This window comes from Bubalus bubalis, chromosome 10 (assembly GCF_019923935.1).
Source record: "Bubalus bubalis isolate 160015118507 breed Murrah chromosome 10, NDDB_SH_1, whole genome shotgun sequence".
Lineage (NCBI taxonomy): Eukaryota > Metazoa > Chordata > Mammalia > Artiodactyla > Bovidae > Bubalus > Bubalus bubalis.
In genome coordinates, this window is record NC_059166.1 from 81091087 (window position 1) to 81116327 (window position 25241).

At 37.7% G+C, this 25241-nt stretch overlaps 1 protein-coding gene across 8 annotated transcripts in view; it reads right to left on the reverse strand.

The window, feature by feature from the left end:
• The window catches only part of DOP1A (DOP1 leucine zipper like protein A), a 124353-nt gene that overhangs the window by 14553 nt on the left and 84559 nt on the right, over nucleotides 1-25241 (reverse strand). For all 8 annotated transcript variants that reach the window (XM_044924477.2, XM_044924478.2, XM_044924476.2 and 5 more), the window contains exons 15-25: nucleotides 24843-25117; nucleotides 23640-23792; nucleotides 21607-21707; nucleotides 19620-19879; nucleotides 16038-18027; nucleotides 15095-15206; nucleotides 14803-14985; nucleotides 12790-12915; nucleotides 5801-5935; nucleotides 3801-3856; nucleotides 2578-2682 (exon numbers count right to left, since the gene is read on the reverse strand). In XM_044924477.2, the coding sequence (XP_044780412.2) occupies nucleotides 2578-2682; nucleotides 3801-3856; nucleotides 5801-5935; nucleotides 12790-12915; nucleotides 14803-14985; nucleotides 15095-15206; nucleotides 16038-18027; nucleotides 19620-19879; nucleotides 21607-21707; nucleotides 23640-23792; nucleotides 24843-25117 (3496 nt within the window). The remainder of the gene's footprint in view (nucleotides 1-2577; nucleotides 2683-3800; nucleotides 3857-5800; nucleotides 5936-12789; nucleotides 12916-14802; nucleotides 14986-15094; nucleotides 15207-16037; nucleotides 18028-19619; nucleotides 19880-21606; nucleotides 21708-23639; nucleotides 23793-24842; nucleotides 25118-25241) is intronic.

Below are 25241 nucleotides of genomic sequence, written 5' to 3' on the forward strand. Positions count from 1 at the left end.
CATTATCTGAGAAATGAGAAAGGAAGAAAAAACAGGTGATGAAACAGAAAAATCTTGCAGGGGAGAAGGTAGAAGTCTGACAGTTGGTTTTAATTTTTAATGAGATTAGCAGGGCTGTCCATATATTCCTTCTTTGAGCCTTAGAACAATTTAGAGATAGGTAAGGCAGGTATTATTACTCTTGACAGATGGGAAAATAGCCTTGGAAAAGTTTATTGATGTACCCTGGGTCCCAGAGATGAGAGTTAGAACTAGATATCAAAAGAGAAGAATCAGAAATCTTTATGGGAACACTGTTCTGATTTCCAGGGTTTACAGTTATCTCTCATCAATAAAAATTATCATACACACTAATTATCTTTATCTTTGGTCCAGGAATTGCAGATGCTGAGTCCACTGCTCTTTCCACTACACCTTCAATGTCGTAAAACCCCTTCAGATTTCTGGTTTAGAAAACAGCACGAGGGTCTAGGGATCATTGCTAGGGTTCGCAGTGTTACTCAGCTTCTACAGGCTGACCAGCTCTCCTCCCGCTCTCATCCTTGTTCTTCCACCTCCTCTCTGCTTCCTGGTGTAAGACTACATTCCTACATTTACCAAAATCTCAAGTCCATTTTACCAAAGAATCCTCTAACCCCAACCCTCCCTCTACTTCAAAATTTTCTAGACCACTGGTTGCCAAAGCAGAATCACTGGTTCCCTTCAGGACAACAGAGAAGCTAAGTCTGTATATAGAACCACCCAACTACACTTTTAAAAAACACCAGCAGAGCTACAGAGGTTGACTAAGGTTGAAGTTCTTTGCATGTGGTTGAGTTTACATCCCATTCAGTGGAATAGCACATTGAATGTCTGAAGTAACGCAAACAGGTTGGAGACAAGGTTATTCCCTTTTGGGAATTCCCCTCTTCTGTGTTAAGCAGTCCTTTTCAAATTCCAGGATGTAATGTAATCACTTGAGACCCTTGTTAAACTGCAGATTCTGATTCGGGTGGTCTGGGTTGGAGCTTGAGTCTACATTTCCAACAAGCTCCCAGGTGACTCTATTGCTGCTGGTTGAAGGATCAACCTGAGTCCCAAAGTTTTAGAGGAAATGCAGCCTTCTTTCTCACTCTTACCCCTGCCATTCCCTGGTCTCCATCCCCTCCCAGCTGTCTCTGGAATCTGGTGCTCCCAAGGAGGCCCCCGCTCCCTACAATCTCCTATGGAGCACTCTCCCCTTAAATAATAGTTATTATCAGCCAGGCACTATTCTAGGAATTTAACAAACACTAACTCTAAATGATCCTTGTAACAACTTTATGAGGTAGGCACTATTATCATCTCCGTTTTACAGATGGAAAGGTTATATAACCTGTGCAGGGCCTTATAGCAAAGAAGTAAAGGAGTTGGGATTTGAATTCAGGCAGAGTCTTTGCTGTTCACTACTCAACATAGTCAGGTTTCCTTACCATTTCAAATCACATTTTCTTCTGCTACCTTGTCAGTTCTCTTTCTTTTTGTGATCAAACAAACTCAAAGACTACTTCACACTAACTTTTTTCACTCTAACCCTTGCCCTTAACATCTGCGCTTATTATCTCATCCAACTCTTTTCTCCTAAATTACCAATCCTCTTCGGATCATCAATAAATACACCCTCTTTGTATACATCATCTTCCCTAATCTCTCTAAAGGGGTTAACCATGCCTTAACTTCTCTTTGCTTCTAGAACACTGAAAATACCTGTTTTTCTTCTACCTTTCTGATGTTTTTCTTTTCTATCTCCTTTGTTGGCCCCCTTTCCTTCTTTTCTTGTCCTGTTATATTTCAATCCCATAATCCACAGCACACAAACTTGCTACGTCCCATTAGAAACAATTCTATCTTCTTTCCCCTATGATCTATTCTACTACTAACTTGCTGGTCATATCCCTCCTCAAAACCTGCCATCACTCCCATCCCCTGCCCAAGACCAAATTTCTTAAAAAAAAAATGTAAATTCCTTTCCCATTCCAGCTCCCATGCCCATCTCATTCACCCACTGTTCCACTGCTATGCCTACACCACCGCCAAAGCAGACAAGGCACCTTGCCCAGTATCCCCTCCCTGGTCCACAAAGGCTTTCCCCTCCTACCATCTCCACTCACTGAGCAAATATTTCCTGGGGACATATTATGAACCAAGAATAATGGAGAGTAAAAGATACTGTCCAGACATCATGGCGCTTGCAGTCAAGGGTAACTAGAATTTACCAAATAATCACGCACATTAACAGAGATCAGGAAACAACATGACAGAGAATGACTTTTTATGTTCAGCATTCTGAACTCAAATGACTATTAAGTTCCCCTTCAGTCATCCTGCTCACCTCTGCCCCTTTCAATCCCACACTTTCTCATCACTAAGTGAGTACTGCTGCAAGTTTTACATTAGCATGTTTACATTTTGCATATGTATAAACACACAATGTTGCCTCCACAATCCCACTCCCCCCAGAAGGTAGAGACACACCATCACCCAAAACATGTTATTCAGCAATCAGAGACAATGAACACTATACATTTGAAATCATATTTTTAAAGTGAAACTGCTTACCCAAGTATAAGAAACTGCCCTGGGGCTGGAAGGCTCAGTTGTATGGAATCTTTCAGAAGTATCAACAGTGATGCCCAGCTATCCACTAAATTGGGCACTGGAATTCTGCAAGATGAACACAGTTTCTATACACAGAGAAAGCCAATATCAACTTTAATTTTCCCTATATTTTCCCAGTCTTTACCATATTTTCCTACTTTCTCTGAAAAATTTCTAAATTTGATAGACTGTGATACTGTTATAGAACATTTCTGAAAGCTTTATATTTTCTACTCTTATTATATGTAAAAAGAAAACCAAGCATACATACTTAAAATATCCAGTGTAACTTATTACAGTAGAAATTTTGCCACAGAAATACCAGTTCTTAACCATACTGACTCTCAAAATGCAGCTCAATAAATTTGTTTAATTATTGACATCATAGTTACCTACTTCCTTCCCTATTCTCTCCACTTCTCTCTTATATTAGCTCTTTCTCCTTCACCTATGAGTCTTTATCTCATCTAAGGGAGGGCTGTCAATCTATCCTGAATATCCGTCTCTCACCTCTAGAGAAATTAAGATTCTCTTTGTTTCTTCTTGACCTTAACCCTAACTCTTCTACCTAAACTTAGATTTTAGGCAGTCCCTATTCTAAATCACAACCAGTTTAACCTAACTTTATGTTAGTCATCAATCACAAACCGATGCCAAGTTTGATGATTAAAATGGAAAAAATTAAGGTTCTTGAGTAAATTTATCAAAACTCAAATCAACGAAATTCTGTTCAGATGTCAGCTAAATGCAAAACTGGAATGCCATAACAAGAAGATATTGTCATATTATTCCATTAAAAAAAAAAACAAAACAAAACAGATTAGACGACCTTGTGTTCTCACCTATATCAAAATAATGGATCAGTGGAAACTGGCATAGTTTCAAGAACAGGATGTAGTTTGTTTGTTTATTATTTTCTTACAATTCAGTGTTTTAATGTCCAGTGTACTTTAATGTACTTAGGTCTTTATATCTGTAGGATCCACATGACTGGGTCATTAAGAGGCCAACTGCCTTTATTAATATTTCCACAATGTTTTTCTGTTTCCAGTATTAGTTCTTTTAGTTTTAGAAGGAAAAAAAATAAGTAACTTCTTGAAAGAATTCAGGTGCCTTCTTCCTTGTTTCCTAATTTTTATACATTGCTAAATAAAGTGAGGAGAGATCCACAGCAGTTATCTTACCTTTGAATATAAGCATAGAAAAACTGAAGCATGCAGACTTCCAAAGAAAGATGTTTCTATAAACAAAAGAAACCAATTTTATAGTGAAGAAAAATGCTGCTTTTTCTTTTCCATAGTTATAACTACTCTGTATTTTACCAGTTTTAAATTAAAAAAATTAAAAGCAAACAAAATCAAACACTAGGTTGTCATCCAAATCATGCAGCTCTCTTCCATGTAGCAGGCAAAACACAAAAGCTATTTAAAAAGCTGAAAATGGTTTAGAAAGAATCAAAAGATTCTCAATTCTGACCCACCCTCATATACAAAGCACACCCCAGTCATTATTTTTAAATGATCCATTGACTCTATAAGCATCAACACTATTTTAATCAGCCTATGCTTGGCCGGGCTATCAGATTTAGGTTCTGACTTTTTTTTTTTTTTTTAATAAAATGGAATTTAAATCTATTTTACCACAAGTTTCTGTTAAATTAGGATAGGTAGATAGGTATGCTGCTAAGTCGCTTCAGTCGTGTCCGACTCTGTGTGACCCCATAGACGGTAGCCCACCAGGCTCCGCCGTCCCTGGGATTCTCCAGGCAAGAACACTGGAGTGGGTTGCCATTTCCTTCTCCAATGCATGAAAGTGAAAAGTGAAAGTGAAGTCACTCAGTTGTGTCCGACTTTTTGTGACCCCATGGACTGCAGCCCACCAGGCTCCTCTGCCCATGAGATTTTCCAGGTAAGAGTACTGGAGTGGGTTGCCATTGCCTTCTCCAGTAGGTAGGTATAGTTGGTTCCAAATCTGAACTAACTCCTAATAGCCTAAAATCTATTCTCTAAAGTTAGTGCTGAATGTAACATATAATAAAAAGAAGGCACCCGCCCTTAAAAATCAGTAATAGACAAGAAAATAACACTGATGTCCACTTTCATTTACCCAATTTGATTTGTTATGTTTTGACACCAACTATTCCCTTGAAAATTTCCCCTTGTACCACATGAGGAAAAATCAAATATCTGATGAATTCAGAACTTAGTATATTGAGAACAGGGTTGGCAGCAGTTGAGGAGTACAGAACTTGCTCTTATTTGATTTTATATCCTTCACACATAGCCCAATGTCTCTGGCACAAGTAGGTGTTCAAAATAAATACAATGAATTGAGCTTTCACAAGCAAATTTAAAATCCTATCACAAATGCCCCAGCGGTGATTACAGAACAGTAAGGAAATTGTTAAGAAGTTTGTAAGGACACTGGCTATTTTTGTACACAAGTAGTACACTCTTTAGGCAATAGAAAAAATAATGCAATATTTTCAGATATGTGCAATAATTCTTTCAAGGAAGTAATCAGGCCTATTTTGGCTTGGCCTAAAGTCTAATGTTAGCAGTTGGTAAATATTTTTTAAGAAAATTGAACCTCTTAGTGTTCCTGAAATAAGGAGCGGAAAAAGTAGACAAGTTCATAACTTTACTAACTTGTAGACTTTTAGGTCTGCCTAACTAGAGACAACGCATTGGGAGTGCAAAGACTCTGTCACTAACTTCTTGGTAGCACAGATTGTACATGGTCAAGAAATGACACCAACTAGAACTAAAGTTATAGCAAAATGTGAGGAGCTTACAGACTTAGACCCTCATTGCAGATAGAGAGCAGCAAGAGGCTGTGAAAAAGGAAACAACCGAAGTGAACAGACCTTGGGCTCTGGCTTCTGTGCTTTTCCTCTACATGACCAGAAAAATCTCACCTAAGAATCTGGCCCCACACTTACTCGCTGCCTTAGACGTATACATGGAGCGCTACGAGCAGTGAACTGCTCTTCACTGGCCACAGGGAGGATCATGCCAGCGGGTCACTGTAGATACTGGTAACTGTTTTTATTAGGGCAGAGTGAGAACACATGCTCTCATCTCTGCAATCTATTTACAAGGATGCATTGTACAAAAAATAACTTTCCTACCAAGGTCATCTCTGAAACACAACTGTAAACAAATCAAAGGGTAGCTCCGCTTACCTTGTCCTTGGCTATGGCTGGGGGCTGCTTTAAGACATCTTTCACAGTCTGTATAACAGTCTCTGCTCTCATGACACTGATAGACCGAACCAGTTCTACTAGTAAGAGCTGTTCTTCACTGGCTGCAGGAATAACCTGGAGAACACATCATTGTATTCACTTATGTACGGGTAAAGGTAAATCTTTTAAGAGAAATCACAGAATTAAGAGAATATTTTATGGCCTCTTTTAATATAAAGGCCCTTTCATGTCCCTTGATGACTTTAGGTAAATTTTATTTTTTATCAATATAATACATATATATTGTTTCAAAAAGACAAACAGGACAAGGTATCTTTTAAGAAAAAATAGCAGTGTGCTTGCACTTATGTCCCAAAGTGACCAGGCTCAACTCTTGGCTCTTTCCTATCATTTCTGAGTAATATTCATGGTTGTTATTTTTCCTATTTCAGAATATTTTCTTCAGTTTTACATATTATCTACTGACATCCTACTTCAGAAGACAAACTTCTGGTTCTATTACACTCTTCTCCCTATCCTTCCACCATAGTTACATCATAATTTCATTTAAATCTACACCCAGTATTCATATGATTACTTATAGTTATGTTGTATATTACCAGTACACATATTCTCTTGCACGACTTTTTGTTTTTCCTAAACTGTTTTTTTTGTGTGCTAATTTTTAAAATAATCTTCATTTATTCATTCCAACTGAAAAATCTTAACAAGTCTACATTAATAAGATAATCTGCTTCAAAGAAATAATTGTTTTATTACAATATTTATTTCTATTTATTTGGCCGTGCCAGGTCTTAGTTATGGCATGCAGGATCTTTAGTTGGTGGCATGCAAACTCTCAGGTGCGGTATGTGGGACCTAGCTTCCCAACCAGGGATTGAACCTAGGCCCCCTGCATTGAGAGCACGGAGTCTTAGCCACTGGACCGCATGGAAGCCCCAATATAATTGTTTTTACTTTAATAGTTTTTAAGGATCTTCATAAAGAAACACTGAATATGATGAACTACCTATGCATACTTTCATTCATTTCAGAGTGGTTTATGATGTGAAGAATTATTTATGCATATTTTATGTTGCCCCAATTTTCACTAAAATCATGATGAAAAAAATAAAAGATGTAAGAATAATTACATATCAACCAGAAGATGTATGAAATGAATGGAAATCAATGGAAAGTATTACAGTGCCCTATTTGCAATGTTTTATATGTAAATGTGTTTAAAAATATGATAGTATACACAAGAAAACATAGTTTTTCTTATGCAGTGTGACTTCAGTTGGATTTTTATATCTTTACAAAAAAAATCTTCCTTAATTGTCACAACATATTTAATAGAAGTGTGTGCATATACGCAAGTGCATTTGTGTCTACACTGTTTTTATTTGCTTGGCCTTCTCTATCATAAGTTTATCCCCAAAGAATCCAACAACTGTAAATCTCCTCTAACTACATGCTCAAAACCATCAGATCAGATAACTAACCTACCTTTTCCCCTTCATGCTTTTTCTTGAGATATATCTGATAGATGTCTTTCTGTTCTACCCTGGTTTGGTACTCTCTAGGCTTGCTATATAGTATCATCTTGTTTTTTCTCCTGTGACCATCAGCCTTTCTTTTTTCCTGTGTTGGAACTCCTATTTCTTGGATCCCATACTGCCTTCTTTCTTGTTTTATTCCTCCTCTGCTGGAGATACATCTTACAGTATTTGAGAAAGGGTGAATCAACTGCAATTTTTTTTGAGACACTTCAAAGTCAAAACTCACCTGAGTGACACTTTGGCTGGGTAAAGTACTACCGATTGAAACTAACTTTCCAATCATAAGTTCTAGTGTTGCTAATGATAAGTCATATCATCATCCATTGAATATGACCAGTATTTTCTCTTTAGAAGGTTTTCAGACCTCCTTTTCATCTCTTGTGATCTGACATTACTTGCTGATCTTTATGTAGACAGATCTCTTTTCACAGTGCCTATAAAAATTCATTTCCTTTACTTCTGGGGAATTTCCTTGTACTATTTCTTAGATACTTTTCTCCCCTCGTTTTTTCTATTTCTTCTTTCTTCAAAAAAATACTGTACCTCCAGTATCATTTCCCTAATTTAAAAATCTCCTTTCCTCTATTTTCCACAACTCTAAATTTACATTCTATATCTGATATTTATCTACTTTCACTTCTCTTATACTGATTTTGTTTTGCTTCTGCTAAAAAATTTTGACATTTAAGACAATTTAAAATTTTTGCAATAGTCCTTCTTATAATCTCTCATTTCATGGATGTAATATAATTTTACCTGGTGAACTTTACATTTTCTTCTGTTACCTGCATATTACTTTTGACTTTCTCTATCTACTTGTTTTGGTCTTTATCTAATTTTCAGAGGCTTTTTTCATGTGACTGGTATTCCTTGGCTCTCTATTTCCCAGGTAACTCAGCTGGTAAAGAATTTGCCTGCAATGCAGGAGACCCTGGTTTAATTCCTGGGTTAGAAAGATTCCCTGGAGAAGGGATAGGCTACCCACTCCAGTATTCTTGCCTGCAAAACTCCATGGACAGAGGAGTCTGGCAAGTTATAGTCCATGGGGTTGCAGAGTTGGACACAACTAAGCACAGCACAGCAATAATAATAACTATATGCAAATATATTTACAGCATCCTTATTAAGTGCCACATATTGGTAAGTGCCATATATATATGCATACCCTTCCTCCCTCCCTTCCTTCTTTCCATCCACCTTCTTCCCTCCCTCCGGTTCTGATTCTCACAACCCCATAAAGCAGCAATGCTAACCTGAGGACGTTATATAGCTAGTGAGTGGAGAAGTCAATATTTGAACCCCAGGGACCTGGTTTCAAAGTGTGAGGTCTTAACAACTGTATTCCTACTGCCTTTCAAAAAGAAATTACAAGGTGACGGGAAGCCAAGCATTTAGGTGCAAGACTACTGGATAGGTGGCCCTTCCTGTGTAGTGCCAGCAGCCTAGTTTTGGAGTCCTTTGTTGTTGTTGTTGTTGTTGTTGTTTTTAGGAGACGCAAAAATTTAAGTAGCTTAGGTCAGGCCATTTTCCTAGAGAGGAATCCTAAACTCCTACCTGAACAACATAATGGCTTCCTGCCATCTTGCTGGGGTGAGGTTGATTCCATTTTTCAGAATATAGACTTTTCCTGACTGCTGTTTGAAGCATGATGTCTAATTCCTACCTGTATGAACCTTGTACTTGGATGCAATCTCAAAAATGACAGAATGATCTCTTTTCGTTTCCAAGGCAAACCATTCAATATCATAGTAATCCAAGTCTATGCCCTGAGCATTAATGCTGAAGAAGCTGAAGTTGAACAATTGTGTGAAGATCTACAAGACCTTCTGGAACTAACACCCCAAAATGATGTCCTTTTCATCATAGGGGACTGGAATGCAAAAGATGTCAAGAAATACCTGGAGTAACAGGCAAATTTGGCCTTGGAGTACAGAATGAAGCAGGGCAAAGGCTAACAGAGGTTTGTCAAGATAATACACTGGTCACAGCAAACACCCTCTTCCAACAACACAAGAGAAGACTCTACACATGGACATCACCAGATGGCCAACACCAAAGTCTGATTGATTATATTCTTTGCGGCCAAAGACGGAGAAGCTCTATACAGTCAGCAAAAACAAGACCAGGAGCTGACTGTGGCTCAGAAGAACTCCTTATTGCCAAATTCAGACTTAAATTGAAGACAGTAGGGAAAACCACCAGACCATTTAGGTATGACCTAAATCAAATCCCTCATGATTATACAGTGGAAGTGACAAATAGACTCAAGGGATTAAATCTGATAGAGGGCCTGAAGAAATATGGATGGAGGTTCGTGACATTGTATAGGAGGCAGTGATCAAGACCATCCTGAAGAAAACGAAATGCAAAAAGGCAAAATGGTTGTCTGACGAGGGCTTACAAATAGCTGAGAAAAGAAGAGAAGTGAAAGGCAAAGGAGAAAAGGACAGATATACCCATATGAATGCAGAGTTCCAAAGAATAGCAAGGAGAGAGAAGAAAGCCTTCCTCAGTGATCAGTGCAAAGAAATAGAGGAAAACAATAGAATGGGAAAGACTAGAGATCTCTTCAAGAAAATTAGAGATACCAAGGGAACATTTCATGCAAAGATGGGCTCAATAAAGGACAGAAATGGTATGGACCTAACAGAAGCAGAAGACATTAAGAAGAGGTGGCAAGAAAACACAGAAGAACTGTACAAAAAAGATCTTCATGACCCAGATAAACATGCTGGTGTGATCATTCACCTAGAGCCAGACATTCTGGAATGTGAAGTCAAGTGGGCCTTAGGAAACATCACTACGAACAAAGCTAGTGGAGGTGATGGAATTCCAGTTGAGCTATTTCAAATCCTACAAGCTGATGTTGTGAAAGTACTACACTCAATATGCCAGCAAATTTGGAAAACTCAGCAGTTGGCCATAGGACTGGAAAAGGTCAGTTTTCATTCCAATTCCAAAGAAAGGCAAAGCCAAAAAATGTTTAAACTACTACACAATTGCACTCATCTCACACGCTAGTAAAGTAATGCTCAAAATTCTCCAGCCCAGGCTTCAACAGTACGTGAACCATGAATTTCCAGATGTTCAAGCTGGATTTAGAAAAGGCAGAGGAACCAGAGATCAAATTGCCAACATCTGCTGGATCATCGAAAAAGCAAGAGAGTTCCAGAAAAATATTTATTTCTTCTTTATTGACTATGCCAAAGCCTTTGACTGTGTGAATCACAACAAACTGTGGAAAATTCTTCATGGGACTATCAGACCACCTTACCTGCCTCCTGAGAAATCTGTATGCAGGTCAGGAAGCAACAGTTAGAACTGGACATGGAACAATAGACTGGTTCCAAATTGGGAAAGGGGTATGTCAAGGCTGCATATTGTCACCTGGCTCATTTAATTTTTTGCAAAATACATTATGAAAAATGCTGGGCTGGATCAAGCACAAGCTGGAATCAAGATTGCCGGGAGAAATATCAATAACCTCAAATACTCAGAAGTCACCACCCTTATGGCAGAAAGTGAAGAAGAACTAAAGAGCCTCTTGATGAAAGTGAAAGAGGAGAGTGAAAAATTGACTTAAAACTCAACATTCAGAAAACTAAGATCATGGTATCTGGTCCCATTACGTCATGGCAAATAGATGGGGAAACAGTGGAAACAGTGTCAGACTTTATTTTTTTGGGCTCCAAAATCACTGCAGATGGTAATTGCAGCCATGAAATTAAAAGACGCTTGATCCTTGGAAGAAAAGCAATGACCAACCTAAACAGAATATAAAAAAGTAGAGACATCACTTTGCCAACAAAGGTCCATCTAGTCAAAGCTATGGTTTTTCCAGTAGTCATGTATGGATGTGAGAGTTGGACTGTAAAGAAAGCTGAGTTCCAATTAGAATTGATGCTTTTGAACTGTGGTGTTGCAGAAGACTCTTGAGAGTCCCTTGGACTGCAAGGAGATCCAACCAGTCCATCCTAAAGGAAATCAGTCCTGAAAATTCATTGGAAGGACTGATATTGAAGGTGAAACTCCAATTCTTTGGCCACCTGCTGTGAAGAAATGACTCAGTACAAAAGACCCTGATGCTAGGAAAGGTTGAAGGTGGGAGGAGAAGGGGACAACAGAGGATGAGATGTTCGGATGGCATCGCCGATTCGATGGATATGAATTTGAGTAAGCTCTGGGAGTTGGTGATGGGAGCCTGGCATGCTGCAGTCCATGGGGTCACAGAGTTGGACTGATTGAGCAAATGAACTGAACTGTGAACCTTGTGCCCTTGGATCAAGAGTCTCTTTTCATAAACTCTTCACAAAGTAAATTTGACTCCAGTATCCTGATAGGGTAGGGTAAGAGGAGTGGGTGGCTGCTTGGGTTGGGAAAAGGGAACTATAAACTTTCAATCAGTCCTCCAGATTTCAGCCCCATCCTAACTCTTTGCCTTTAGAAGTACTTGATACTTCTACTTCCAGACTGTCTATAGATTTACATCAGTAATTGATCCTTTGCTTGCAGCAAATCAGTAGAGCAGAGAAAACTGATATTGATATCTAAGTCAGTTATAACTCAGACATGTTTTTCGTCATGCAAAACTTTTTGACACTTGTGGTCATATGACATTTACGGCCACACTTATGTGGTTACCCCTCCCAAGTTTTTGTCATTGTAGGTTTTGTCATTTAAAATTGTTTCACTCTCATTTTTGGTAAGAGGGAAGATAAAAATGCATGTGTTCAATATGCCATGTTAAAGCACATGTACTTAACTAACTTTAAATAATCCAAGATCCCAATTCCGTCCAATGTAATATCTACTACTGAATCCTTACATGCAAACTGTCATATAAACGGAATGTTTATTTTTTATTACTTGAAATGTGTCAGCATACATGTAATATGAAATCAGCACAAAAATAAGATTAGAAACCTTCAGCTAGACAAATCACATATCTCATAGGAATAAATTATTTAACAGCCTTAGTATTCTAGTGAGTCAGTATTTATATCCAATACAGAATAGTTTTTTGAGCTTTCAAACTCACAAAGCAACAAAATTTCCACATGTATAATCTAAAGACAATATATGAATTACATTTAAGCAGTCACATTGTAACGAAAAGCTAATCAAGATGAAAATTTCTCTCCATACTCTTGCTATGCACCTTAAATGACTATCATTTAAAAAACACATTGTATCTGATTACCATTTCTATACAGCTACAGTGTTAATATCATATGAATTTCTTTTTTCACATAAAGTATCTTTTATACTTAAGAAATTTAGGCAATATATTATTATCTAAACTGGAAGACAAACTTACTTTTCTGCGACCCACCCCATCCCAGCCCCTAATCCCATTGCAACTAATGGAAAACTGAAACTCAACATGTATTCACCATATGCTTACCAAGTGAAAAGATAAACACATACCTTGGTCCTGGTGGGGGCTTTGCTCTGTCTTCTCTCATTCCATACAAAGGCAATGGCAGCCATAAAGTGAACACCATGATTCATTGAAATAGGCCCCAATAATTCTAGGATCTGCTGCCTCAAGTTCTAAAAAAATTTGAGCAAATTACAAGTGCATTAAAATTTATGAAAGCATTAATAACTGGACTGCACTTTTAGTTTTTCTTGGAAGAATATATAGAACTTGTTTGTTTTACCACCTAAATCGTGATAGTGAAGTGACGTGAAAGTCGCTTAGTCGTGTCCGACTCTTTGCCACTCCATGGACTATACAGTCCATGCAATTCTCCAGGCCAGAATACTGGAGTGGTTAGCCGTTCCCTTCTCCAGGGGATCTTCCCAACCCAGGGATCAAACCCAGGTCTCCCGCATTGCAGGTGGATTCTTTACCAGCTGAGCTACCAGGGAAGCCCAAGAATACTGGAGTGGTAGATAATGGTATCTGTGGTAAATAATGGTGGAGGAAAGTTTAATAATGTTATGAGATGCAACTATAGTCATTTTAATTCAAAAGGAAAACAAATAACCTGTAACAGTTTAATCCAAATATTAAAATAAAACATCATTTTATTTAAATTTTCTATTGATTTCCAGCCTTCCTCCACAGTGCCAGGAATGCTCCCATGACTCCCAAGTCTAAGAAGTCAGATCTGGAGTAAGATTAGATAATTGAGGGATATCAATTTGATGACTGGCCATAGCAAACATGCTTTTAAACAATCACATAATTTCCCTCTAAATATAAAGAAGAAACTTTGGGAAATATCTGAAAGTATAAGAAGAAAAAAAATTTTTGAATCAACCATTAACTTCATCATCCTGAGATAATCAGTATTAGCTCATGAATTTTCTTTATTCCTTCTTCTGCAGATTATTTTTTAACATAATTAGAAATACAATATTTGTTCAATTATGTAAAATTCCTGTTTTACTAAACTTTTAAGCACTTTACATCGACTAAGAATTCTTCAAAACCATGATTACTAGTGGCAACATAATGTAACACTGAGTAAATAATTTACTTAACCATTCCCTTATTGTTCAGGATCTCTTTTTTCTTGCCATTAAATAAGACTGTGGTGGTGGTAGCTTAGTCGCTATGTTGTGTCTGACTCTTGTGACCCCATGGAGTGTAGCCTGCCAGGCTTCTCTGTCCATGGGATTCTCCAGGCAAGAATACTGGAGTGGGTTGCCATGTCCTTCTCCAGGAGATCTTTCCAACCCAGGAATCGAACTTGGGTCTCCTGCATTGCATGCAGATTCTTTACTGACTGAGCTATGAGGGAAGTCCATAATATTTATTATAAATAAGGCTATAATAAATATTATACATATTTACATAATTTTGATTACTTTAGAATTCATTACTTAAGAAGATTACTAGGTCAAAAACTATGTAACTTAAAGATCTCTGTACATATTGCTAAACTATTTTCCAGGAGAGATTTGCATATTAAAAGGTCAGCTTGAAATGTTCTAAAAAAGGAATAAAGTTATAACATGTATGACTGAATCTCAAAAATACTATGTCACATGAAAGAAGTTAGACACAAAAGATCAAATAATATATAATTTCTTTTTTATAGGAATCAGCCTGAAAAAGCAAATCGATATACAGAGAAAACAGATTAAGGGTTGACGGTGGTTAGGGATGGGAACCAAGTGCCTGCAGATGGGCATGAAGAATCTTTTTGTGGTGACGGCTATGTTGAAACATTAGATTGTGGTGAGAATACTATAGCGCTTCAAATTTACTAAAAAAAAAAAAAAAAAAAAGTATTATATATGCTTAAAAAGTGTGATTTTTAAAATGTCGTTTCAAGAAAATAGTTAAAATTACTTGGTAACTAATTACACAATCCACACAGAGTATCATAAATACTACTCAAATTATTCACAAATTTGGAACATAATCTCTAGGAGAGTTGTCAAATAGACTCTTGAGCTCCAAGGGTGAAGTGTGACTTATCTAACCTTTGTGGCTCCAAGGTTAATAGTGGTAACAGAGGCAGATGCAGCAATGGTCATTTTTTCCGAAGAATCAGCCTGATGCAGCACGCTCCAAAGCAGTGTCACTGAGGACATGATCATGTGAAGGATCGAGAGGATTCCACTGCGGGCTTCAAACAGGTGTTTGTGATCTACATTGACCAAAAGCTATCAAAGTCAGGGGAAAAAGAAACATATTATTTACTGAGGTTTACAAATGGGGACTTATTAGGCCTCATAGTCTTTAAAAACCAGTCAAATATTTGTGCAGTCTTACTTGGTGATATTGTGCAGTAGGATCCAACAAGCAGTAGTGGATAACGGCTGTGACCCCTTCCAAAAGGGTAAGAATCATATCTGGTGGGGTAACTGGTGCCATCCACAAAGGCCTGGAAGAAAACGCATCCATGTGAACACAAGTTCTGTGAACAAGAAGTTCGTGTTTCATCAATAATAAATGTCCAGCATGCACTAAGCACACAGTAAGGGCTCAATAAATATTATATAAATAAATAAATTAGGAGCTTTTATATCCTCATCTAATAAAATAAGTGTGACACATTAAATGTACTAAAGTTCTTTGGGGATAACAAATTCTAAACAAAATAAATAAATACAGCCAGCAAATCTCTGGCAACTATGTAATGGCAGGCATATCAGTATTAAAGGATACAGCCAGTTTTCTTATATCCAGTACCTGAGCTCACACAGGAGATAAACCAGACACTAGTCTATTAAACACCTGGATAAATTTTGACAGATTAATTTTGAATATGGCCTGGGGATACATATAAAATTTGACACCAGACAATGAAAATTCAAAACAAGAAATAAAATCAGATGGGAAAAGAATTATTCATAATTTTAAATTAATTTTAGCGTGACATTAACTTGCACTTAGATCAACATGTCAGATAAACCAAGGAAACCCTTTGCAAAGCTTTCTGCTACTTTTGCCAGCTCAGTCAAGAAGAGCATCAAAATTAATTTCAGCTCTATGGAGGAAAAAAGTCCTGTTAATCTACTCCTTCTGTTTTCCATTCTTGATTCTTTTATGGATACTATTCCTCAGTTTTCTTGTTTATGAAAACAACATACTATGTGTAACCTAACAATAACCTCTAATTTATTTACCCAAATTGCAACTGACTTTCTAGATGATGAAGTGGTCATACATGTAAAAAATGCCAATAATGACAAAATTAAAAATCAATTCTTACCTACTATCAGATAATCCTGTTTCATATTTGTACTGTTGAATTAAATTATCTAAATTTCTACAAAGCTGTAGTGTCACAGAGACAACCACTCTCTGGAGAACTTTTCCCATGTAAGGCAGAGTAGATGTGATTAAACCAATCCACTGTGGGTGCATCTTACAGGCACAGTGTTGATGCAAAGCTCGTATCACCGCACAGAGGAACATGCCTTGAGATGTGATCGGCTGGGCGTGCAAATACTGAAGAGAAGTCATGGGCTGATGGGGATTGATGTGCTCCAGATCAGACACCACAAAATCAAAACCTGTTTCATTCTCTTCAGGGATAGTCATTACCCTGTGCTCGAGAACAATGAGCCTCTGAAGCACTTTGAGAAGTTGTGACTGGAGTGTGCTGCCATTGTCAAATTCATCTTCGGAGAAATTGATCAGGCTGTCCTCTGAGAAACCTTCTTCCACGGCAATCACGTTCTTACCTGCCATCTTTTCACTGTGCCATTTCTGTGCACTAAAGATAGATGACAGCAAACAGTGAAGAATCACTTTCTGAACTTTGCACTTAGATAACATATCAGAGATAAAACTAGGGAAACCTTTTGCTGAGCTTTCTATGACTTTTGCCAGCTCGGTGAAGAGGAGTGTCAAAATTTCGATGCTCATCATCTGCATGTTTCGATTGCCTATTAAATCTTGTGCTGTAACCTTGACATGAGTCGGGTAATGGCTACGCATATAATACAAACACAGAGAAATAAGGATTTCTATGTACATAGAACTCCGGAAGTTATGATTTGAGTCCACTGGAATGTGACTATAAAAATCTTTTCCCATAACAGAAATCCGGTGTCTGGCCAAAAGATTCTGAAGCAGAGACAACTGAGGCGTATATGCGTTATTCACACTAGTGGTTGAAATGGCATTTACAAAAGCAATGGGGTTAGTTTTCAAGATGGCCTTGATGGCAGAAAAAGCATACAGAGTCCTGGATGAATCGTACAACTGGAGATACAAAAGCACATGTTGGTAGAGAGGATGGATGTTGAAATTGGGAGATTTTCGTGATCCTGGAGAACCCATGTCACTCTCAATTTCAGAAATTTCTCCCTCGCCACAGCTGTACCAGTTCTCTAAATCCAGACCGTCGCTGAAGAAAACACTGGTCTGCTTGGGTTTTTCATTTGAAGCTTTCTTCTTGTCATCATCCTTTTTTCTGGCAAGTTTTACTTTAGGTTTTGCTCCTGGTTGTTTACCTGACTCCTTAACAATTGTTTCTTTCTCGGAGACTTTTTCTGATAATTTTTCTTTGAAGCTGAACTGAATGCTACTGTGACTTCTCTGTCGACATCTGGTTTCTGTAGAAGTAACAGAAGAGTCGTGGAAAGTCTGTGCGGTTCCTGAAATACAAGGTGAGGAGCTGTTTCTGGAAATTCCATTTGGCATACACTCACAGCTTCCCTCTGCAGACACAGACAGAAACTGAGAACTGTCATTATTCAGCAAAGCACTCTGGCTCTGCTGAGCAGGCTGATCTTCGTTGCTAGTCACCTCCTCGCCTGGATCCACATCACTGTCCTTCGGGGGCAGCCCTTCAATTTCTGACTGAGATGTCACTGATGCAGATTCCGCTTCGAGGCCACTGACAACTTTACATATCAGGTCAAAGACCACCTGCTGAACATCATCATCTGGGGAGCCTGCGCTTGGCGCTTGGGAATCGTCTTGTGCGGTCATGCTCTCAGGATCGGCTTCATAACTCAAGTTGTCCCCAGCAGAGGACTGAGAACATCCCGAGTCAGACCTCTGAAGTATTTCTATCTGTTGGTCTGGCAGATCGAAATCAGACACAACCATAGGGATTGTCTCACTGCTGGTACTTAGGAGGGACAGTCTGTCACTTAATGGATTAACAGTAAGGCTGAAGTTCTCCATTTCGTCCATGGTAAGTGTCTTTTCACCATTTCCTTTCGATGCCATGAGTTGTACTTGGCTTACTGGCAAAGAAAGAGAGTAAAGAAAAACAATACAAAATACATTAAAATAATTGAAATGTAAACCAAACAAGATTTTTTAATCATTACTTTCATTATTTACTTATATTTTTCTATTAAAACGTTTATTAATGTTAGACCTTTTAAGTTAGAAAATTATGTAGATGACTATTAATTAGAATTTAATAAAGACAATTCAACATTAGAAGGGCTATTATTCAACTGAATTAAACAAAATAGCACATTTAACAGAGATAAAATATAAAACATTGCACTTATCCCCAAATACGATATTCTTTTAAAATAGTTCAGTATATAGTTAATATATAAATACATAATCTCCTTGATTTTAACAAAATTCAACAAGCATTTATAAATTATCTAGTTTAAGTAAGGCCCTAAATGAGGAGAAGAGCGTGAGAAAAGGAAAAAACATCACTCTTTACTCTGAGAAGTTTTAAAATGAGTAGGGGATCTCACAAATACCCATTTCTGTGCCTTTAGGGGAGCATTTCTTCAGAGAGGGTGGAAGGCTTAGTTCTTGCATGGGCAAGAAGTGCAAAATCAGAAGCTTCAAATTCAGGGAAAGCATCATGACACCACAGATGAGGTCTGAGAATGATCTCAGAGAGGTGAGAATTCAGCAGACAGGCAGGAACTACTGCAGGCAAAGTGTTAATGCAAAGAAGTGCTGGCGATAAGCAGAGTGGAGCATGTTCTTAAGAGGATTCAGGGGAAGCTGTGGAAAGGAAGCTAGAGAAAGGAACCATGGCTCTGTAGAAACACACTCAAGATGAAGCAGGAGCACAGTTCCATTCTAACTTCACCACCTACCAGCTGTGAGACTGAGAAAGCCCCAGCCTCATCAGTAACATGACCTTTTCATTCCTGACCTTACAGGATTATTTTACAAGAGAGATAAATGAAGTTGATTCTTTTGTCCGTAAAGTACAATAATCTAAGGGGCCATTATTGGTGTATTATAGAGGGTATCATTTGACAATTTGTGAATGTCTATTCATTTCTATTATTAGTAATAGTATTCTATTAATAGTAATAGCAAATACTTATCAAATATTAATCATAGCAGTGAACATTTATCAAACATTTATATGCCAGTCACTGCACTAAGCATGTCACTAGCATGACCACACCCAACACTCACCACGAAGTTTTGAGAGCTGGGTATAATCATGCTCATCTTACAGATGAGGGAGATGACACCTGAAATTGAAATGTGCACTGAAAGCTTACTATAGATTCCCAGTGGAGTATCTATACAACACTGCAGGACCAGGACTATAAAGTCTACAGGTTATTTGCTAATACTGAAGAATGTTTCTCACCAGAGCTATGCTAATGCCTCCCCTGAGAGAGTCAGCTGATAACAGAGATCTAAGTCCTCTAAGATGGTCAGTGATGAGGTACAAACTGACACACGCAAGCAGCACTATCGCATGCAGAGGGGAAAAAATCGGCCCATGGAGGAATTCTCACGTGGGGTTCTCTTGACAATCACTGTTGTGTGTTCGCCTCTCTCTTTATTTATTAATTTAATTCTAAATAAAGTTGTTCTACTTCCATGTGATATTCACCATTATTGCAGGAAAAGTTCTGCATGAAATGCTTGTCACTCTCTTGTCCAGGAAAACAGGGAGCCTTATTCCAGTAACGTTCTGCTTGCACTCGCTGCACTGAAACCCTCTGAGTTTTGGGATGCAGTAAGAGCAGTAGCAGCGGTTCCAAAACTCTTGCGATGTCATGTCTTTGCAGAACTTGGTTCAGCCAGGCTTGTCCCACAGAGCTGGTGCAGCCATCGAGACTGTTAAGGCTATCTAGCATGATGAACAGTGACCTACAATAAACACCAATAATTAAAACAAAGAACAGAACACCTACTTTAGTTTTAATACTCTAAGTTTTTAAAAATTAACATTGCTCTAAGTTGTATTTCTTACATTGAATTAACTATTTTAAAGTAATTATATTTCAGAATAACTTTTGACTACAGAGTTTTCATAACCTTAATCCCCAGTCTCAGTAGATACAATGAAAGAAAGAAAAAGAGAGTGAAGTCACTCAGTCATGTCCGACTCTTTGTGATCCCATGGACTGTAGCCTACCAGGGTCCTCTGTCCATGGGATTTTCCAGGCAAGAGTACTGGAGTGGGGTGCCATTTCCTTCTCCAGGGGATCTTCCCAACCCAGGGATCAAACCCGGGTCTCCTGCATTGTAGGCAGATGCTTTTACCATCTGAGCCACAAGGAAAACCAAAAAGATACGAGAAAGGAGAAAATAGTCCTCTCTTTTTTCTCATACACTTGTATTTTTTGAAATTTCACAAGCATACATTATTTCTATAAGATAAATACTGTAAAAAACAGAAGAAAAAAACTTGAGAATTAGTCTGTTTCAGCACCATATTACTGTTTGTATCACTAAATCTAGTCCCTCTACAAGTCAACACTATTTCCATGTTGCTCTGTGCTCCTTTGCTCTCATTCTCTTTATTAGCTGAAGCCATGTGCTTAATTCAAGGAAAGACCTTTTGTGAAAGGTGTGGAGGTATGGTTTGGGATCAGAAAACCAAAGATAAATCTGGGCCGTCTGCTTTATCTCATGTATGATGATCTTGGGCAAATCACTTAACTTCACTGTCATGATGAGAACAGGTGGTTACTGAATTAGAGGTGGTACTTGTGAAGCACCCAGTCCCAGGGCCCAGTTTACTAGAGGGGTTCGGTAGCAGACCATTAGAGAATGGTGATGCTGCTTTATACCATCTGAGATAACATCCAGCAGAACAAGCATCTGATGCTAAGTGGGGCTTCAAGCACAGTTAGATTTGGGGCCACCTTGATGAGACTTGCTGGTGAGCCTGCTATCTGATGTTGATATATGTAAATCTACCTATAAATGGCATCTCCTTGGAAGTTACTGCAAATCTTATTTCTGGTGTCTGAGGCATCTATGTAGTCCAGACAAACAGCAAAACCACTCTCAGGCAGCTAACTGTAGATTTTTTGAATCTACAGAAGTGATCCACAGAAGTGTCAATATTTTAGTTCTAGATTCTAAGTCTGGTTCAGGCAAGATTGGGAATAATTGTTAGAGAAACACTTATACCTTCTACTGTTTATATGAAATTTCACTGAATGTAGACTCAAGAAGGCTGCACCTGTTTCTATATCCCTGATACTTAGAATGGTGCCTGGCACATAGGAGGAACTTGATGAGGTCACCCGATGAAACGAAGGGGCACTGGGTGCTCCAGAAATACAGAGGGAAAATCGGTTAGATAAATGAAAATGCCATGCCTTTTAATACAGCTTAGATTAAAAAAATAATTTATAAATTTCTTTATAAAATCTGCAAATTGCTCTCTCCTACTCCTGCCAAATTAGCCAGGGGATTCAAGAACGGAAACATTAAGATATCTTACTATAAAACCTGAATATAAAGGTCATACAATCTTGAGGGCATTAGCCCACTGTGGCCCCTTTTGCCTGGCAAAGCAATAAAAGTTACTCTTTTCTACTTCATGTCCCCTCAAAAACACCTGAATATAAAATGTAACCAACCTGTCAAAAGACCGTGCAAAAGATGAGGACTTATTTATATGGAGGTCCCTTGTCAGATGCCAAAGAACTGCAAACTTTGCATGTGCTTCCATCCTTATTTTCTGAGGACAAATATGGGAGATGATTTTATTATCCATGAATATATTGAGTGATTTTTAGTAAAAAAAAAAAGTTGCTATTTAAGACAGTATTATGTTCAGTGTTCACAGTACTCTAGTACATGCTGAAATAAGCTGTATTTTTTTATGGAAACAGAAATGCACAAAATACTTAAATATATACAGAAATATTAAACCTAAAGGATCATCTCATGCTGCCATATAAGTTATTATTTAGTTTAGGTGACTAGTTTACTAGATTATTTTATAACAGGGGATGGAAAGAACTAATAATGTGCATGTTACTATATCTTGACTACAGGAAGCACTTTCCCCTTCATTTTAATATAAGTACACAGTAGTCAAAACTAATTTTATGGCGCTATATAATTTGCTTTTGCTCCCAGAAATTATATATTAATTCCAAATGAACTTATCATCACTTATAAAGCTGGTTTATTAGATTAAAATTTTAAGGACTTAAAAAAACTATTTCTACACAAGAACTATTACATCACTTTTGGGATTATCTGGGAAAGATTATGTGATAACAATGAATAAAATAATGTAAGAATAAATTATTTAGAATGATCAATATTTGATATTAGATAATAATGCACTAGTAGAAATTATAGTATTATAAGAAATTGTATAGTCTTTTTCCAGCATTTGTAGAATCCATCAAGTAAAAAATTCCCCAAATCAGACTGCAACTGTCTAAACTGTGACAGGTTAGAGGAATGCCTGCTTTTCCTGTCAGCTTAATATGTGCTTTTCCAATGAAGCTTGCATTTGTACATCAACCAATAAAAACACATAAAAAAAAGTAATAACTGATACTTTAATTTTTTCATGGATATACAATATCCTTATTCAGAACTTAGAAATGTTATATAAGTAAACAGGGATATAATTTGTCCTAGATTTATACTTAAAATAAAACAAACTATTACATTAAAATACAAGGCTTTATTTAAAAATTTCTGAACAATTCTGAAAGAATGTATTGAAGGAGAACTAGAAAATTAACATTTCTCTTGGAATAAACTTTTCATTCTTCTCATTCACTCCATTTGCCACTTCCCTGCTGCCAAATGCTTCATTTACTCAATAGAAAGCCTTTTGGAATATAACCTATTCAAACTCACTAGCATTTAGAATTTTTTAAAATGAGGGCAATCCACTTCTAAAAGCTGTTCAATAAAATTTTCTATTAATATAAGAAAGCAGACACAGGAAGACCTCAAACTTCATTGGGTTACTCTGACCAGGTCAATCAGAATGATCATTACAGCTTCTTTTCAGGCCTGCTCATAACTCAGCCATCTTTAACTGACACTTATGAATCACACTTCATATACATAGGATAAAAAAATCCTTATTTATTCTCTGTCCATGGAATTCTTCAGGCAAGAATACTGGAGTGGATAGCCATTCTCTTCTCCAGGGGATCTTCCTGACTGAGGGATTGAACCCAGGTCTCCTGCATTGCAGGCAGATTCTTTACCATCTGAGCCATCAGGGAAGCCCATAACCTCACATATTAGCATTCTGTAACTAACAAATGTTATTTCACACACATTAGTAAATGAATCCACCAGTTTCATAAAGGAGACCACTGAATACATCTTTAAACGACCCAAGAACTCAGACCAGCAACAACTTGAATCATCAATCCCCACTCCTGATTCACAAAATAAACCCAGCATTTGATTTGGATTGCTTGATTTTTCAGATTACTGTCACTTTTTATAAAGAACTTTCCTCTAAGAAGAATAGAACACATTTATTTTAAAGATATGATAATCATTCTGAATGAAGTTATCTTATTCAGATACTAGATGCCACAATTTTCCTAGGGTTTCCTTAATTTGCCTTTCAGTATAACGGGAGCAGGGGGTAAGGTGGGCACAGGACCAGCAGAGAAGAATTTACCTTATCTTTATGGGTTAACTGCTGACTTATCACATCCTCACAGATGCTGGATGAAGGAACCAAGTTATGTAGTTGATAAAACAGTTCCACACTCTTCTGGTGGTGCTGAGGTGTCCCATCTCCCAGCTGGTTCCACAATGTTAAAGCTACATGCTATTTAAAAAAAGATGTAAAAGTCACAGTGTTATACAATTGTAAATGAGAACTTTTAAACATTTCCTATTAGGTACAAACAAGCCTCTGACTGCCTGACCTAGAAGGTCTTAATACTCATTATGTCGCTGAAATGAGATTTAAAAGTGTAGCTTTCCATCTGCTTACTTCTTGTCATCCAGGTTTTTTAGGATCTCTTACAACAGACACTCCTTTAACTAAATTTACTTTAAGCACCAAATATGTTAGCACTTTTTAAAGGGCCCAGATAAGACCCCATTTCACTATTTTAGTGACATTTAGTAAAGTGATGCTAGAATACACTATCTTTAAGAGGATGTAAACCCCACACTGAAGGAAGTTTAATGTTTATGGTTGTATGTCGCAAAGTGAAATACAATTCATAGTTCAAATATCCAAACTTCTTAAAACATAAAATAGGCTGTGTGTATTTCAGTGCTACATGTGTTAACACAGCACATGGTGATCTCTGACAGTCATCAGGGTTCACCACCACCACATGATAGCTCAGCTTTAATCTAGCCGGACGGACTATCTGAGGGATACAATGACTTGAAGGTTAAAATTTTTTATATATAATCTACCTGCTTAAGCAAAATAGACTTGATGTTCTTTCTATGCCAAGGATATCATATGTGCTGCTGTGAAACAAATCAAAGGATATGCATGTATCACAGATGATCATCATACAATTTAGGGTTGGAAAACTTTTTTCTGGATATTTTGGAGACCTAAGGTTGTACTCTATGAAAAGCAAAAGTGTTACAACCACTTCAGCTGGAAATATATTTTTCAGTATAAATGAAGTTTTCTTTTTACCCCAATACTCCTCTTATTCTTTTTTCCTCCTCACAAAACTGAGAACAGGATTGGCTAAGCAGTACTGATCAAATATGGTACATGGTATCTTTTCCTTACAGTATGATGTTAAGAGGTGTTCAATTAAGCCTGACTATCATCTTTGAAATCTCTGCTAAGCAAATCAGGTTGAGTGTCGTCTTAGTCATGCTTGTAGTTCTTAGAACTTACCTTGAAAAATTCAGTCTTCTCAGCTATGTATCTCAGATTGCCCGGCGTGAGAGGAGGTCTGATCACCACAGCTACTCGTCCCTGGTTTGGACTTAAGGGCTGGGCAGGCTCCACACTGTTGATGTTTTCCCCAGTGACCATGGCCACAGACTGAGTCAATCCCACCAGGTCCATCACTAGTGAAATGGCAACGCTCTGCACACTGAAATCACTTGCTTGGCTGCAAGCATTCATCAGCGTCTGGAGCCACAGTGGAGGCTGCACGTGCTCCCAGTCTGAAAGAGAAGCCGGAAGCCAACACAGTCCATCACAGTGAACCTTTCACGCATATTCTGCCTTCCAAGTTAATTTCTAAAAACAAAGCACTTATATCTAAGAACTTTAGGCCTTGCTCTGTGA